This window comes from Stegodyphus dumicola, chromosome 1, assembly GCF_044657685.1.
Source record: "Stegodyphus dumicola isolate Sdum_Otavi_A_Nest chromosome 1, ASM4465768v1".
NCBI lineage: Eukaryota > Metazoa > Arthropoda > Arachnida > Araneae > Eresidae > Stegodyphus > Stegodyphus dumicola.
The window spans coordinates 285,791,420-285,810,999 of NC_140768.1; the positions used below are offsets into that span (position 1 = coordinate 285,791,420).

Below are 19,580 nucleotides of genomic sequence, written 5' to 3' on the forward strand. Positions count from 1 at the left end.
TTTATTTGTTTACTTTATTAAACATTTCTTTCAGCGTGCGCATGCGTAAAGCTTACCTTACGCATAGTCGAAATTAGAAAACTATTTGATGTGTATTCGTGATATTTATAATGACAAGGAATTTGATTTAAATCATATCAAAACGGAGTACATCGAGATGAAATACTACATTTAGTAAGGAATTATAAGCCGAATAAAATAAAAACATCTGCCCTGAAGATGAGGATAGTGCTGACAGTACAACTTCCAGTTCATTGCGCTCTGCGTCGTAACCCCCCCCCCCCTCCCGCAGCGTGAAATTGATAAACATATTTCGGAATGGTTAGAGAATCAAAGGATATGCCTTTATCCATTTTTTGCAGCAATTCCACTTTTTGTTTGATGGACATCGAAACATGCTTTTGCTTTAATTAATAATATTTAATATATTTTGTGCATATGAATATGTTTTTAATATTATATCTGTGAATGAATTGAAAATATATATTTTCATCTCTTTCTCTCTCTCTCTACAGATATCTATATAAAGTAAAAAAATAATAATAATAAGTATCTACATCATTAGAAGAAACCATCCTCTTAGTATAGCTTTAAAAACATATATACTTTTAGAAGAAACCATCCTCTTAGTATAGCTTTAAAAACATATATAATTTAATGGCAGGTAGTAGGCGACCAACGGCGATTGTCATCCGCCAGTGACATCATTTGTGACATCACGATCTTGTAGTTGGGCTTCTGTTTAAGAAAGTGTTGGCTCTACTAAAGGGCTGTCAGACTTTATAAACAAAGTGGGCAACCCAAACAAATTAAGCTAGAAAGCATTGGATTTGGTGCATTTGACACAAAATGCTATTTATCAGAGGTCTCTGATACTTGATAAACTCAACCTGAAGAAGAAGAATAGGGTTAATAGTTTAACACTATTATCATCTCACTCATTGCTACTGAACATACTATAAACATTACTCTGAAATCACAAATCTTCACTTTTTTGCTTTTCGCTTCTCACACTTAAATGAAACTTCTAAATTATTTTCTGATTTTTACATTACATAAAAAGAAAAAGATGCATATAAAAAAATAATTATGTTACATGTCTAACTCAGTTCATTCTAAAGTTGTCAAACATTTACATATACTATTTTTAAAATAATAATTAATACATTTGCAGTTTTGAAATGGTGCCAAAGATATATATGGATCAGAACTCATAACAAATAAAAAATTATCATTCAGCACATCATTAACTCAATGTGAATAATTATTCTTTACCAAAAATTGTTTCATTATAATGAAGAAAACTTTTCAAAACAAAATTTAATACATTTTTTGTTACCATCACTGGATTTAGAGCTTCCTTTGAGCTGACTTCAGTTGCAGATGTGTACTTTGTTTGTAAGACTTCCCGAAACATTTCTGCTTGTGGATCCCGTAATGATAATTCAAATGCTTTGCAAAATGATTTAGACACCTGAGGAAAATGTTTTTGTTTTACAAGACAGTTACAAGAAATAAGAATGTCAGAAGTTGCCATATTAATGTACATTTGCCAAGAAGATAGCATTACATTTTGACAATTACATGTAAATTATAATTCAACATAAACATTTACCCTTATTTTTTTTAGATCATTCAAATGTAAATGAGCATTTAATCAAACATTAATTTATTACATTAATTACATTAATTTCTGTTGTACTTCCAATTCCTTTTTTTCAACTTTATGAGTCATAAATAATTCATACAGAAAAAATCAAGGAATTTTCTTAAGGACCCTTCCAGATGTTACAAAATGATGAGTACCTCCTCCCCCCCCCCACAACTTTCAATTAGAAATGTTAAAATAAATAACTTTAATAAACTTCCTAAATTTCCACAGCACACTGATTCTATGATATTTAGCTTCTTTATAAAACTTAAAATTTCATAACTTTCTTTAATTATCAAATTCTTAAAATCATCTGATTTTGAAATGGGAGCAGGTAATGCCCAACTGTTTTCAATCTTTTCAGTTAAATAAATAATATTTTCCTTACATTCACATTTATTTTAATTACTTCTTCACAATTTCCAATTTTATATTTTGCTCCACTGTTTCATTCATTTTCAAAGAAAAAGATTTCTCCTTGTTCTTAAAAATAAAATATGTAATATTTATATTAATTTATTAAATGTAACACATACTAAAATTCACCACAGTATTTTATATTGTATCTAAATATACACAGATAATTAAGCAAGCAATTAAAATCACGTTATTTCTTATCTTTCAAGCTCAGCAAGTCGATCAACAAACCAAAATATGGTCAAGGCACCACCAAAGACTTCCTGCCATAGTCCAACATACGAGAATAACTCAGGAAAGATTATTTAACAGGGATTATTTTAAATAAATTGAAAATACTTTTTGATCCTGGTAGAAAGAAAGAGACCAGACATAACTACAGATAAATCTAGATGGAATTGCCATTTTTAATTGCTCTCATTTATAAATAAAGCTCCAATATGGTCTTTCCACTACCTGGCATGAGAAGTATTTTCCAAATGCTATTCTTTTTAATTATCAAAACTAGGACACAAAGTTATAAGGTATTTCTTCCACTTTCCTAGCGTGCCTTCATGGTGTAATGGTTCTGCACGCTGGACCGGTTTTTCAGAGGTCCGTGGTTCTATTCCTGGGGAAGGCAATTGCTTTTTGTATTTTTCATCTTGCCTGCTTCCAAAAATTAACCTAACGTCTCTACAAAATTTACAACAGCTGATTAAAAAATGGGTAAAAAGTCTTTGAATGACACTTCTAAAACCACCATTTTAAAAAATTCTTCTCTCAACTTTCAAAATCATTATACTAAGAATTGTAGTGTAGAGTAAAATATGAGATTTAGATGCTAATACGATATTTTATATTACAGTCAACCCTCATTCCAACAGATCAAAAGTGACATTATATAAGTGGGGTGACTGTAAATGTGGGTTAAGGAAATTTTTCAATTTAACCAAGGCCGGGTGTTCTAGAAATGAAATAGGATGTATATATACTTACAGTTACCGATTATTATTAAAAATATATCCATGAAATACTATTTCTAAATACACACTACAATGCTACTTCTGAAATTGATTACATTTTGCAGATCAAGAAATAAAATTTAAAAAAAGTTACTCTTTCATTTAAAAAATTCTCAAATGGATGCTTGTTTTTAATACCAGTTTGTTACTTTTCACAATGTTTTTTAAATTTTCCCACCATTTCAAAATTGTTGTCATATATTATTTTGTAAGAAATTTAAAATCTTTTAAGAGAATTGATTGCAGTTATACCATCTTTATATATAGTCACTTAATCTAGTTCATCAACTTTCATTATTATTATTATTAGTTCATAATTATGTCCAATCATCTTCACTCTCCTTTTCTTCAGAATTGGCTTCATAAGTATTTATTTTGAAAATTACGTGTCTACAGCAATTGGTAGTAGTTTTGGTGAAAATCATGTTCCAAATTTTTACTACATAAAACACTGCTTCACACAGAGTAACAGAAATGGAGAATCATGATAAATTTTCCATAATTTAATTTTAAATTATTCCCATTCCTTGATCCATAGGTTGCAAGACAATGGACCAAGGAACAAGAATAATTTTAAATTAAACTGTCATTGAGCAGAAAGGTAGAAAAATAGCATCAGTTGTCAATAACTAATGCTATTTTTCTACCTTTCTGCAAAAATTTTGCATTTAAATTCTTGATTGTCTTTTTCCATAGCCTTTAAATCATCCAAGCTTTGTAACTAGCATCACAGCTAACTGTATAGAGTCTTTCTCTCTTGTTCCACATAAACTAGAATAGACCCTATAATGACATGGTGAATTCTCACACAGGCATGAATAAAAATACTGACTCAGATGAAGGGTAAAAATAACTCCTTATTAATTCAAAATAGTTAACAGAAAAGGCACAAGGCTTTGTGCGCTACAAAAACACCATCAACTTGTGGTGGAAACTAAACGTAGAAAATAATGTAAGTCAAACTTGAAATAAACAGTGCAAGATAGCACTTAAGTTACGCCTAAAAGGTGGATTCACAAGAACCTAACCGGCATCAGGCTAAATCTGATAAGGCCAAAAGGCTTACTCACGTAACAGCGAAATAACAACGAAACGTGCGCTTGGCTAGCGAAACACGTTCTGAATAAACTGAGATATTCACATGTTTAAATATGCACTTCACTTAACTTTAAATTTACATCCTGACAAGATAATGTGAGGGGAAGTTGAGAAGTCTAGAATAGGTATCAAACTTAAAATAAATTTGTTATGCAAAATAATAAAAACCTTGCATTTTCTGTTGCCAGAATTTAACTATCGCATAACAAGGCTTTAAAAGCCTGGATAAGATAGCTAAATTCTAAATCTACCTGTTGCAGGTTAAGGTCCGGAGGTTCCACTGCTTCATGTGCAGCTGCAAAGTTTCATTCTGAAAATTAATTTGGGCTCTCGCTGTTTTTAAAAAATCGGTTCCCAATATTACCGAAGCTTGTAAATTTTGCATTACAAAAAATATATATATTTTTAACTTCATTCTTTATCTCCACTTAAGCGTCGCTTTACCTATACATGCACAATGTTTGCCCTGTGCTGCAATAACTTTAGTATTTTGAGTCTTAAAATAGTCTTTTTTAAATTATTTTGAAAAAATGTTCGGACAGAAAATTTGGTTGCACCCCTGTATCGATTAAATCACCTTATTTAGTCGAATGTGTATCACAGGTAAGGACAAATTTTTTATTATCACCGTATTCATTTGAACTTTTGAGGGATTTTTATTCGGATGATGTGAATCTGATAACTCCCTTTTCAGCAGCCACCTGTCCTAGTTTAAATCCTTCTTAACTGCCCCTTTTTTTTAATCTTATGGCCTATTTTTGTCGATCGCCTTTCTTTTTATCTTGAAATTTATTCCCGCTAGAGGATTTTTTTCGCTTGTTCCGAATATGGCCTAGAAAACTGTTCCTTTGATCTTTGGCCAAAACTTCTCATATGTGTACTTTCTGCTACCCTCCTACTCTCGAATTCTTCTAAAAATATTTTTCAGAAGATTTCTCTTTTGAAATATAAGAATCAAAAAGCAAACTGTTTCAGTTTTTTTTTAGATATTTGTCATGAGATTTGAAAAGAAGGGCAATTTATTTAAATTTGCTTACTTATATTGAAGGACCTTACTTGCTTATTTCCTTAAATATTAACTCTAGATAAAAAATACATCCAATAAAAAAAATTAACAAAAAAAAAAAAAAAAAAAAAAGGTATATAGTTTTATGAAAACCACTTTTGCATAATGAGTGGGATGGGCTGTGTAAATACATAATTAAATACAAAGGTCTTTACCTTTAAGTTCATGAAGTTATAATATTATGACTTAATCACCTAACTGATTATAGTACTGATTTAAAACATACAACTCATTGGTTTTGAAGTGACCCCTTTACATTTTTAATCACTTCTAGCAAAAACACACTTGTGAGATCAGTTATATACCAAGACTAAAACATAAACTTGCTTAACACCCAAATGTTTATCAGAAATGTGAAAACATTTCATCCCTTTTCTAATCATCACAGCCTTGGGGATTAACAATTTTGATTTCAAGAATTTAAAATTTAAACTAGAAAAGTATTGTTTCAGTGAGAAATTACATTTTTTGTTATTAATTTTTACTTAGGCTTGCTATATAGGGGTCATTCAACTTTCATTTTCCCCACAATGTTACAATATAACTTGTAATTATTGTGCAGATTTAAGAAAAATTACAGCAAAAACATCTTGTGGAGCCCCTCTCGACCTTGGAGTATCCACAACTGTGGTTGTTGCATTCTCCTAAACCGGGTCTGCAACCATGTTCAGCCTATTATACATTAAAATATTTGACTACATTCAAATCCATCAACATAACAACTAATTATCAGTAATTTATACATGCAATAATTTAGATGTTAAAGACACGTAAATGCATAAAGAAGTAGCTGCATTAACAACATGAGCAGTCATGCTGTTTCAACAGTTTTTGGTACTTTGTGATTATTCGCAAACCAACAAAAAGTCTCCAACTCATTGCCAACTTTATAAAGTGAAAAAAAATTTTGTTTGGCAATCATTACATCTTACAAGAATTATTCCGTTCATAACTAAAAATAAAAAATGCACTGTATTAGAGAAAAGACATTTTATGAGAAAAACACAAATCTGTGTGGCCAATATTCATTTTATTACAGCTAACAGATATCGTTCAGTTAAATGTGAAGTGTATAAATTCAAATGTATTCAAATATGTGTGTGGTATGCACAAACAAGGGTTGGCTCAAATATGTGTGTGGTATGCACATACAAGGGTTGGCTGCTGTCACTTAAAAACTCAAAATATATCAAAAACAGGCCAATTCTTTCAAATGTTAAAATTGCAGATGCGGATAATCAAACAGTACTACTTTTTTTTTTTTTTTTTTTTTTTTTTTAATTTCCTGAAAGGTATATTCATAACTTGAATTACAAATGTAATGGGTAAAATCAGTGCTAATTTTTTATCCTATTTATACCTTTTCTACATCTCACATCAATAATTCTGATGCAGAAGTGGACAGCAAGCAGGCTGCAAGAACAGAAGCAAGATAGAAAATGTGATAGGTCCATGATGAAATTCTTGTTCAAAATGATTTAGTTTCAGTTCAAATTTGTCTACACAGGCTAATTTTAGATTTTGGTTCTCAAATTTGAAATCATCATTAGCTGAAGCCTTATGTAAATGCCTGGTCATTAGGTTTTGCAAGAATTATGTGGCATGGAATCATTTTGAAATGATGCAGTTTAGAGAGTTTTATTATATATAAATACTATTTTTAGGCCATAAAAGGAAAATAACCAAATTAAAATAAAGAGTTAAGGGGACAACTACAATTTAAAGTTAGTATTTTGATTTACATTTTTTCCCCTTTAAATCTTACATATTTATGTGCGAGTGTAAAACAAGCAAATGACACGTAACCTCTTTTAATCTGAAACAAAATTGGCCTCAAAATAACTACATATCTTGGTATTCCAGAATTTAATAATTATTTTGAGCAGCACAAATGCAAACTTTATTCCAAATTGAATTATTAATATATCATGTAACTGAAGGGAATATGAGCTATCAGATCATGGAATTAATGTACTTTTTAAAAAGTCGTTAATCCGGACTCGTCGGGACTTCGGCGATTCCGGAGTATAGATTTTTCCGGATTATAGATCATCAGTTTAAATCTGGTAAGATGGCATGCAGAAATTACAAAATTAAAAATATGAAACCGTAATTTATGAAATAAAGAACAATTATGATCTAAAGTGTATCAAAATTTACAAAAAAAAAAAAAATGCTTAATATTTATGTGTTTACTTTATTAAACATTTCTTTCAATGTAAGTTGTTTAAGTTGCTTCATTTTTTGTGCTAATACTTCCTCTTTAATTCTATAAACAGACATAATTTCTTGTTCAGTTACAAAGTTCCACCGTTCAAGTCCCGTAATTGCTGTGCCGAGAATACCGACTAACTTGTCAATCGAAATTTTTTCGTTTTCAATAACCTCTCTGTCACTTGCTTCACTATTGGAAGCGAATTATAATGACGAGGAACTTGATTTAAATCATATCGAAGACGGAGTACATCGAGATGAAATACTACATTTAGTAAGGAATTATAAGCCAAATAAAATAAAAACATCTGCCCTGAAGATAAGGATAGTGCTGACAGATCAACTTCCAATTCATTGCACGCTGCGGCATTTCTCCCCCCCCCCTGCCGCAGAGCAGCGTGAAATTGATAAACAGATTTTGGATTTCAAAACATAACTTTTGCTTTGTAGATCCTTTACATATTAGTAAATGTGTATCGAAAATTCTATTTGGCATAATCGAAAGTTCAAGCTTACTTTTATAAAATTGCTCTAACAGTCTGCAAAAAATAATAAGCTGGATCCAATTCGAAGATTAAGGAACTACGCAATCTGCAACATTAACTGAATTAGATAACTTTAGCTTAGCTTATACCATCCGTTATACATTAAATGCGCATGCGTAAACGTATTATGTGCTTGCGCACACGCATATTCACAGCCATAAAGGTTTTATGCGCACGCTGTTCGGTAGTGATTAAGAGTTGCCGACAGGAGGCGCTGCTAGCGCGTTATACTCTCGACCTACGTAATTTGAATTGAGTATTCTTTTCTTTTGTGTACTTGCTGTAACAGATCTTACAGCTTTGTGATTAAGAATTTAAAATGTTTTGGAGCCAGATCGCTCCTCTACAGCAACAAAATGATTAATAAATACATAATAAAGTAAATATCTTTGTGATGATAATCTTTGTTATTAAATACAAAGTCAACCAGCTCCTGAATACAGTACAAGTGGTCCGTCGAGAATCGAAGGTGAGCTCTCCCATTTTAATCTCTATTAAATTTGAAGAGTATAACTGTAATAAATATGGAAGCTCTAAAAACTAGAAAAAGAGTGTTAAAAAGTTCACTGACGCGGCATAAAGATAAAGTTGTTTCGTCATTAGATGTTTCAGATTCAGTTGCGTTGCAGCTATTTGAAACCAAAACTAATGAAATTTCTAATGAACTTAAATCTGTATTTTATTCAATTTTCGAAACATGTAAACCCGAAGAATTGGATAACTTTATTAAGGATAAAGAAGATACAGATGATATTGTTGATGAGTTGCTATTGATGATTAAACGTAAATTAGTAGTAGTTAAAAATAAGATGAACTCTGAACATTCTGTTTCTACTGTGCCGAGTAATAATAATTCAAATGTGTTTTCGGATGTTAAGTTACCGACGCTATCGGTACTGACATTCAATGGTAAAATAGAGAATTGGATAATGTTTAAAGCTAGTGTAATAGAAAACAAATCTATTTCGAGTAATGCAATGAGATTGCAATATTTAAAAGCTAGTTGTAAGGACGAAGCTCTGAGAGTAATACAGTCTATTTCTATTTCGGATACAAATTTCGATATAGCTTGGAAACTTTTAGAAGATAGGTATTCGAATAAACGTGAGCTTTTAAATGCTATAATAAAAAAACTTTTGAATCAGCTGAATATTAGCGAGACATCTAGTTCTATTCTAAATTTAATTGATGTAACGAACGAATGTATTCGAACTTTAAATATTTTAAACTACAAAGTAGAAAACTTATCGGAAATAATGATTGTATATTTGATAGTGGATAAGTTTGATAAATTGATTCGATACTGGTGGGAAAAGGAATTAAAAAACTCGGAAGAATTCGATACGATTGAACAATTACTTTCGTTCTTACAAAGCCAAGCGAGAACGCTTCAAAATAGTAAAATAAAGGAGGTAAAAAGAGTAATAATTCTCCACATAAAAAACTTACGAGTATGATATCCACTTCTAATACAAAAAACATAAATTTGAAATGCATAAAGTGCTGTGGTGCAGAATTCCATTCATTATATAAGTGTCCGGAATTTATAAATCTTTCTGTCAATGACAGGTGTGAATTCGTGAAAAGAAATAAGCTATGTTTTAATTGTTTGAAAAACCATTCCGTTCGAACGTGTTCGTCTAATTATCGATGTCAAAAATGCTCATGAAAGCATTCAATGCTATTACATTTCGAAAATGAAAAACAAAATAAATCCAAAAGTGCTCATATTTCAAAGCCGAAAGTAAGGGGGGAGAAGACGACAGTCAGTCTCAATCCGAATGTTGAAAAATTTGTTTATGACTCTTCTTCTACCAATAAAGAAAGTATTTTCGCCGGCACAGCTGTAAACGGAATGCGTCAGACCAAAAATGTTTTACTTTCTACTGCGAATATTTTAATAAGAGATTGCTATGGTGAATTAAAATCAGTTCGCGCTTTGTGTGATGTAGGTTCGATGACGTCATTCTTAACGATTGAATGTGCTAATTCGTTAGGGATTAAAAGAGAAAAAATATCTGTTGTAGTTTCTGGATTAAATAACACGAGAATAAATATTAATTCTAAAGTATGTGCTTCTATTTCAAACGGTATTGGCTTTGAAATGAGTTTAGAATTTTTGTGCGTGCCTAAAATCTCGGACTCCATACCAATCAATAATATAGAAGTTCCGACTGAACATTTTCCTCAAAACATTAGGTTTGCTGATCCAAACTTTTATAAAAGAGGAAAAATTGATGTATTATTAGGCGCAGAGGTGTTTTATCAGATCTTAAAATTCGGTCAAGTTGAAGTACCCAATTCAGAGCTAAGATTTCAAAATTCTGTTTTTGGCTTTATAGCCACTGGTAGTATTTAAGTTCAGATATTAAAAATACGCGAATGGTTCACTGTGGATTAATTAATAATTATAGTGATATAGAAAATGAAATTAAAAAATTTTGGCAACTTGAGTCTATAGGAATTAAAGATGATCCCTTTGAAAATGAGATAGATCAATCTTTAGAAACATTTGAAAAAACTGTTCGTTTTAAAGGTAACCGGTATGAGGTTCAGTTACCATGGAAAAGAGATTGGGGAGAGCTCAATAATAACTTCATGGTTGCTAAAAAGCGACTTAATTTACTTATGCGTAGACTTCAAAAAGATCCAAATCTTCATTCGCAGTATATTGAAACTTTAAAAGACTATGAAAATAAGAATATTATAGAGAAAGTTAGATGTCCTAAGGAACCTGTTGATAAACCTGTGTTCTATTTGCCACATCAACCAGTTTTTAGAGAGGAAAGTGCAACTACAAAAATGAGAATAGTATTTGATGCAAGTTCCAGTCATAACTTTAAGCATTTAAGTCTAAATGACTGCCTGTGGTCAGGGCCAAACCTGAATTCGAACATATTCGACATTCTTGTTAATTTCAGATTAAACAAAGTCGCCTTTACTTCAGACATAGAGAAAGCTTTCCTACAAATTTTATTAGCCGAAAAGGACAGAGATGCAGTTCGTTTTCTGTGGGAAGAAAATGGTAAAATTCAAGTTTACAGATTTAATCGTGTTCTTTTTGGTGTTACGAGCAGTCCATTCCTTTTGACTGCTACTTTGAAAACTCACCTGAGAAAGCACTCTGAAGAATTCCCGACTACAACAGAATGCTTAGACCGCTGTTTGTATGTGGATGATTTTATTTCTGGAGCTGATAATGTGTCGGATGCTTTTGAGATCTCTACTCAAGCTACATCAATTATGAGCCAAGCTAGCATGGTGCTACGAAAATGGACTACGAATGACAATACATTGATGCAGTTTTGGACACATGAAGGTTTCGATACACAGCCACAAGTCAACACTATTAAAGTTTTGGGACTGTCATGGAATCCTGCTGAAGATTGTCTAATGTTGGGAAAGCAGAGCCTAGTGAACAGTCTGTCTAAAAACAAAAGTACCAAACGATTCCTACTACATACAATAGGAAGGATTTTTGATCTGCTTGGGTTGCTTTCGCCGTTTACTATTTGTGCAAAGTTCATTCTACAAGTTTTATGGATGAAGAAAATTTCTTGGGATGAAGCAATACCTGTATATCTACAAAAAATATGGCTTCAGTGGTGCTCCGAAGTTCCTGATCTTTCAGAGTTACGAGTTCCTAGAAATGTGCTCAATTTACAAGAGTCAACCGATATCTTAGAACTACACTGCTTCTGCAAAGCTAGCCAAAAGGCTTATGGTGCTGCTATTTATGCAAGAGTTGTGAAGGATAATAACATCGAAGTGAATTTATTGGTTAGCAAGAGTCGAGTGACGCCACTAAGGAAAATCACTCTTCCGAGACTAGAATTACTCGGTGCTTTGCTTGCCGCCCGACTAGCTAGTAAAGTCAAGAAAACAGTGGATTTGAAAAAGACCTCCTCAGTGTTCTTTTGGACGGATTCAAAAATAACTCTTTATTGGATTAAAGGATCTACGAAATGATGGAAATCATTTGTTGCCAATAGAGTTAACGAAATACAGAGTTTAAGTGATACCAGTGCCTGGGCACACTGCCCTGGGAAGCAAAATCCAGCAGGGGAGTCAGTGCTGACATTTTATTGAACAGTGACATTTGGTGGCATGGACCCCAATTTTTGAGAGAAAAGACTGATGTTCTGGTAGACAATAATGACATTCTAATTTCATTAGATGACTTTTCTGATGAACTAAAGAAAACTGATGACTCTAATGATCATTCTCCTATTGCCTTTACTGCTTTAAATCATAGTTCTATAGTTGATGATATTCTTTCCTTGAGTAATAATTATTTAACTATTGCTCATGTTATGTGCTATGTATTTAGATTTATCAATAATGTTAGAAATGAAAAGCTTACAGGTCACCTTACATTTAGCGAGTTGAGAAGAGTGGAAATCTATTTATTTAGGTCAATCCAACAAGGTGAGTTTGTAGATGAAATAAAACATCTTGAGAGAGGTGCCTCAGTGCCCAGCAACAGCAAGGTAAAATCTTTAAACTGTTTTTTAGATAAAGACAATGTTCTAAGGGTTGGAGGCAGACTGAAACATTCTGACCTCAGTACATATGAGAAAAATCCAATTGTTCTGCCAGATAAGCATCCATTAACTTTAATAATTGTGAGATATTATCATTTAAAATATTTGCATGTTGGTTCAAATGCATTATCGTATCATGTTCGACGTAAATTTTGGGTCTTAAATGGCAGAAATGTTTGTCGTAAAGTTGTTTTTCAATGTATAACTTGTTTTAAAAACAAACCTGTTTTTGAGACTCAGATAATGGGTGATCTACCCAAAGAACGAGTAACACCTTCTTACCCATTTAGTAATGTTGGAACTGATTTTTGTGGACCATTCCACATTAAATTTAAAAATCAGCGTAAGGGTAAACTAAACAAAGTTTATGTGTGCATATTTGTATGCTTAAGCACCAAAGCCATCCATTTAGATTTTGTCTCTGATCTTACTTCAGATGCCTTTATAGCTTGTTTGAAACGATTTTTTAGTCGCAGGGGTAAATGTGCAAAATTATTCAGTGACAATGCAAAGAATTATGTGGGTGCAAGCATTGAGCTCAGAAAATTGCATAAATTGGTTAAACACCCAGATGAAACACTGACTAAATACCTGCTAAGTGAAAACATTGAGTGGAAGTTTATCCCTCCTAAATCACCAAACTTCGGCGGCCTTTGGGAAGCCGGGGTGAAATCTTTTAAGTTTCATTTGAAACGAATTATTGGCAATGCTCATCTGTTTCTTGAAGAATTTCTCACTGTAATTCTAGAAATTGAAAGCATATTAAATTCCAGACCTCTTACTCCCTTATCATCCGATTTTGATAATTTTGTAACCTTGTCCCCCGGACATTTTCTCATAGGGAGGCCTTTAACTTCAATAGCTGAATCCCAACTTGTTGAGATACCAGAAAATAGGCTCTCAAAGTGGCAAAAAATAACGAAATATAGTCGACAAATTTGGAAGTTATGGAAGAGAGACTATTTAAATAACCTTCAACAACGTAGTAAATGGATGTTTGCTAAAGATAATGTTAAGGTGGGTTCACTTGTGTTAGTCAAGGATGAGCATATGCCCAGTACAAAATGGTTAACAGGTAGAATTGCAAAAATAATTTTTGGAAAAGATAAAAAAGTTCGAGTGATTAACATAGTATTACCAGGTGGTAAAATGTTAAAAAGAAATGTGAGAGACATTTGTGTTCTTCCTGTGAATTGTAATTAGATTTATGTATTTTATATTGTAATGTGTTTCTTTCCAGTGTTTATATTGCATCTATGATTTAATGTGTATTTTAAAAATTTAACCATTGTATTGCTATTGCTTACAATTGTTTGTTATTATATTGTGCTTTAAAACAGTGTATAATTGTAATATTTTGAAACCTGTAAGGTTTCAAGGTCGGGAGTATGTTCGGTAGGGATTAAGAGTTGCCGACAGGAGGCGCTGCTAGCGCGTTATACTCTCGACCTGCGTAATTTGAATTGAGTATTCTTTTCTTTTGTATACTTGCTGTAACAGATCTTACAGCTTTGTGATTGAGAATTTCAAATGTTTTGGAGCCAGATCGCTCCTCAACAGCAACAAAATGATTAATAAATACATAATAAAGTAAATATCTTTGTGATGATAATATTTGTTATTAAATACAAAGTCAACCAGCTCCTGAATACAGTACACATGCATAAACGCCTATGCGCATGCGTCAACGTGACGCATACGCAGAAAGTTTGTAGCTTTGAGGTCCGGATTATGGGTGTCCGAATTAACGACTTTTGACTGTATTTTTATGTTCATTAAAGACAGGCAAAACAGTAACAGACTCCAATAATTAATAACTGAAAAATAATAAATTAAAAAGACAAACTCACATCCATTAAACTTCCGTCTTCAAAATAAGTTTCAAATTCAGTTTCCATCATGGCACCCAGGTAAGCTTCTATATCTTCAGGGCTTACATTATCTACAACAGAAAAAAGGGGGGATAACATTCATACATATGAATATTAATAATTTAAACATAATTACATTAAAACTTAATGTACCTGGATTTCATTAAAATGAAATCATACTTAATCAAAACAATGGGAAAAAAATAATATTGAATCTCCGAGTCCAAAAAATTAAGTATAATTTTTTAAGCTTTGCTCATTTCTTTGTTACTTAAAAATAAATGTCTACTTTACAGTGCAAATAAGTAGTCTCAGTACAATACAGGCAAAATCAGTGGATTGTGAAACACCTGTCTGGAAACTGCTTTTAAAAAATCTATGTTCATTCATGGATTATGTCAGCTAAAATTTGCTTTATTCAAAGAACTCTCAAAAGTGAATAAACTACCATAAACTATCACAAATGGATATATCCAAGATTACGATAAATAAAAATTTTAGTAGCGTATGAATTTTTGCCATTCATGTCAATGGACTTTCAATGATATTGATATTGCTACAAGGCTAGTATATTTCAAATAGTGACAACTCAAGGGTTGCTTTATTGTTATTTTGTTTTTGGCGACTGTTGGCTGAGGGGAAAAGAGTTATCATTCGTCTTCAAGACACCCCTTCGAAAAATGGGTTAAGGCTCGTTTCTACGGCAACAGACAGCTGCAGACTAACTGGCAAGAGGTTTCTTATGAAAGACAGATTGCAGTAATGTTATCAAATGTACAAACTTGCACTTTTTCATGTCGTGAAAGTGCAACTTAAAATATATATTAGATCTATATATATTGTTCTAACATACGAGGCGTATTCGGAAACAAAGTACCGTTTTGAAAAAAAAAAAAAAAAAAATAGTAAAACAATTTTTTTTAATCCAATTTTATTTTTACATGAAAATACATGTCTTAACTATTTTTCAACATAGTTTCCGCCAATGATCAAACACTTGTCATAGGGCGGTGACCAGTTTTTGTATACCATCGTCAAAGAAACTTTCCGCCAGTTTCGATAACAATGACTCCACAGCATTTTTCGTGTCATCGTCAGAACCAAAGCGCTTGCCACCAAGCTCGCGCTTCATGTGCAGGAACAAGTGATAGTCAGGGGGCGCCAAGTCCGGGCTGTACGGTGGGTGATCGAACTGCTCCCAATGAAACTGTCGAATTAACGATTGAGTGACACCAGCAATATGGGGCCGAGCATTGTCATGGAGCAACACAATTCCTTTACTGAGCATTCCTCTTTGTTTGTTTTGAATGGCACACCTTAGTTTTGTTAAAGTCTCACAATATCGTGCCGCATTAATGGTTTCACCTCTGGGAAGAAATTCGGTAAGCAAAACGCCTTTCCTATCCCAGAAGACAGTGCACATGATTTTTTGTGATGACATTGTCACTTTGAACTTTTGTTTTTTCGGAGAATGAGTGTGTCTCCACTCCATCGATTATTGTTTCGATTCTGGTGTGAAATGACACACCCAAGTTTATCACCTGTCACAATTTGGTTTAAAAAGTTTTCTCCCTCATCACTGTACTGCGTGACAAATGTCAGGGCACTACCAAGTCGCTTTGTTTTGTGAAAATCAGTGAGCATTTTTGGAACTCATCGGGAACACAGTTTGCGATAATTCAAGCGGTCAGACACAATGTCGAACAAAACAGTACGTGAAATTTGTGGAAATGCTTTTGAAAGAGTTGTCATTGTGAAGCGTCTGTTCTCATGAATTGCTTCATCAACTTTCCTTACCAAATCATCGGCGACAACAGAAGGCCGACCACTCCGAGCCTCGGCGTGGACATTTGTTCGACCTGCATTAAACAGTCTTACCCACTTTCTCACCATTCCATCACTTATCGCATATTCACCATAAACTTCTGTCACTTGAAGATAAATTTCGGCCGGTTTAACAATCCTCGCGTTCAAAAATTTAATCACGGCACGAATCTCACAGTCAGCGGGAGAACTAATTGTCTTAAACATTTTGAATGTGCACAGCAAACTGAAAACACAACATAGAGCAACCAAAATGGCGACAATTGAAAGTCAGTGAACAAGAAAGACTAGTACGCATGTGCGGGACACCTACCACAGCGCTGCGATGGTGTTGGAATGAAAAGGTACTTAGTCTCCGAATACGCTACGTAGATATTTTGACACAAAAATTGAACTTTTTCTCATAAAACATAATTTTTTTTCCATATTTTGATTCTATGACTCAAATTATGCCCCAGTACCAAGTTTTATAAAAAATTATAAAAATCTCAAAATTTTAGCTCCTCTATGTTAATTGAATTTGGTATATATTTATTAATATCTTTTTTTTTATTTATTTAACTTATTTGATTCTTCCTTTCGCATTTTGAAATTTATGTTCATTCCAAAAAAATTCACCTATTTTATCTAATTTACTTTTTAAATTTATATTTTAAAACAATTTTTTGAATTATAACTTATAAAATTTTCACCATCATCTTAAAATAGATGTATTTCTAAGCATACCTGAAAAAAATTAAGATTTTTTATTTACAATTTCTAAGGTATATGTGAATTTACATACTGACACATTTTGAAATTTGGCATAGTTATTATACACAATAATAATGCCAAATGTGGTTTACATATTGTTAAAATTATTTGAAAGTATGAACAATGGCTTTTATTCTGTTTGTATACAATGAAAAAAAAATGAAAGGAAACTTGGTTGCTATGAACTAAGAAGTTCGCCATGCAAATTATTCTTGGTGCAAACTGAAAAAAAATGTGCCACAATAAATCTTTAAATTTCTCAATAAATTTATCACCAAAAATTAAAAAATTTAATATCTAGGCATAATTTGAACCGTAGAATCGAAATATGGGAAAAAATTGGTATGTTATTTCAGCAAAAGCACGATTTTGAGTCAAAATACCTGTGTTAGAACAATGCTGTATATAAATTTAATAAACATCTTAAGTTGCACTTGCGAGACATGGAAAATGCAAGTTAAATTTTGACAATCATTCCAGTAGAATGAGGAGATATGGTGTCCATTTCCACCATATTGGTGCCCCCCTTTTTTTTTCTGTGCGAGGTGTACATTTGATGAAAGAAGCAACCAGAACAATAAAGTGCTTATGTCCTATAGTAGTCTGTGTTCTATACTTAGTTTTGCAAACAAAATAAACATAACCAACAACATACTGTATATATAATTAGTTAAAATGGATAAGAATAAAACAAAAAAGTGAAAAAAAAAAAAGTAAGAACATTTGCCAGCAAATATTCATTAACATTAAACAAAGAATTATCAAATTTTAAAGTAACTTACTATCTATTATCACAATAAATAATACTCTATAACATGTCAAAGGTCAAATTGAAAAAGAAACATGGCAATGTAAAATAAAAAATTAAAAAAAAAAAAAAAAGAGAGAGAGAGAGAAATTATTATTTTAAAGAATAATATTCTAAGACTACAGAATGTCACAATATCTTAAATACAACAAATATTCAAAACTATTGTTTACCATATCGTTTAAAATAATTTTCAATTTCACTAGCCATCCATACTTCTTTTTCTCTTGCATATGGACCTCCCATACCTTCATCAATAGCTGCCTGAAATGACATTTGTTATTGGTTTTTAACTAAATAAGCTCAAATAAAGGGAAGTTTTAGGATGACGAAAATATGCAGGAGACTTAAAAGTCTGAAAGTGCTTTCAAGTGAATGAACATGTGATTTTTGCTCAGCAGAATTTTAGTAACGGTTGTTAATAAACATAAAAAGATTTCAAAATAATAATTAGCCATTCTATTTGATTATAGAGCAAATGAAAGAAAAAAATTAAAACCTTTTATTACTAGCAAAGCTAAAAATATTATTCTAAAATTTGGATGTAAAAAATGAAACTCTCCCAAGAGCATCTCTTCCCCTTTGAAAGACTCTATTATCAACCTGCAAAGTCACAAAAATGGCTGTCAATTAAAAGAGCAGATATAGAAAGATCTTACAGCCCTATGTTTGACATTTCAGGGGTGCAGTTAGTCCTGGGTTCCTATTATCCGTTTAGGACTCAGCTGGTTGATGATCACCTGGAAAGTGAAGATTTTCACTGCATGGATTGGCCAACCTGATCTCCAGATCTTAGGCTTATTCAGCAGGTGTGGAACACTCTTGAGACAGCAAATTGATCTCATTATCTCCTCTCTGAGAACCATCCCAGAATTGAAATTGCCTTGCTGCAGGTCTGGGATCGACTGCATCAGGGATTCCTCAACCGTCCTCCGTCAAGTATGATACCATACTGCAAAACCACTATGGCTGCGAAAGGAGACCATACCTCATATTATTTACAGCAAAAATACTTTGATTCTTACTTAAAAAGTATTCAAATAGGGTTTCATCCGCAGAGAACCCGTTGGCGCTTCAGGAAAGAACCTGTTGGCGCCGTTGCATTTTTACTCACCAAGCTCGCGGTTCATCGACGATGAGACGAGCCGTAAACGTGATTTTTAATGCATGTAAATTCAAGTTAGCAGATAAAACAATATATTAAGCATATGGTAGTAAAAATTCAGAGATAATAAGCATGTAGATGTAAAACTAACCGGTTAAATGTGATATACGAAAATTAATTTGTGTTAAATTCAAGTTAGCACAGAAAAGAATATATTAAGCATAAGACAACATACAGTCAAAAGTCGTTAATCCGGACTCGTCGGGACTTTGGCAATTTCGGATTATCGATTTTTCCGGATTATAGATCATCAGTTTAAATCTCGTAAGATGGCATGCAGAAATTCTAAAATTAAAAATATGAAACCGTAATTTATGAAATAAAGAACAATTATGATCTAAAGGGTATCAAAATTTGCAAAAAGAAAAAGCTTAATATTTATTTGTTTACTTTATTAAACATTTCTTTCAATGTAAGTTGTTTAAGTTTTGCTTCGTTTCATGTGATAATACTTTCTCTTTAATTCTATTAAACAGACATAATTTCTTGTTCAGTTACAAAGTTTCACTGTTCAAGTCCTATAATTGCTGTGTCGGGAACACCGACTAATTTGTCAATTGAAATTTTTTCGTTTTCACTAACCTCTGTCACTTTCTTCGCTATCGGAAGCGAATTATAAT

At 32.4% G+C, this 19,580-nt stretch overlaps 1 protein-coding gene across 3 annotated transcripts in view; it reads right to left on the reverse strand.

Annotated features, from left to right (window-relative positions):
- LOC118200408 (pre-rRNA-processing protein TSR2 homolog) overlaps positions 1-19,580 on the reverse strand; it is a 38,838-nt gene that overhangs the window by 16,644 nt on the left and 2,614 nt on the right. For 2 of the 3 annotated variants that reach the window (XM_085808186.1, XM_085808179.1), the window contains exons 2-4: positions 17,969-18,059; positions 14,390-14,481; positions 1,328-1,474 (exon numbers count right to left, since the gene is read on the reverse strand). In XM_085808186.1, coding sequence (XP_085664312.1) covers positions 1,328-1,474; positions 14,390-14,481; positions 17,969-18,041 — 312 coding nt within the window. In that variant the 5' untranslated portion in view covers positions 18,042-18,059. The remainder of the gene's footprint in view (positions 1-1,327; positions 1,475-14,389; positions 14,482-17,968; positions 18,060-19,580) is intronic. The other variant, XM_085808183.1, reaches the window with a different exon arrangement.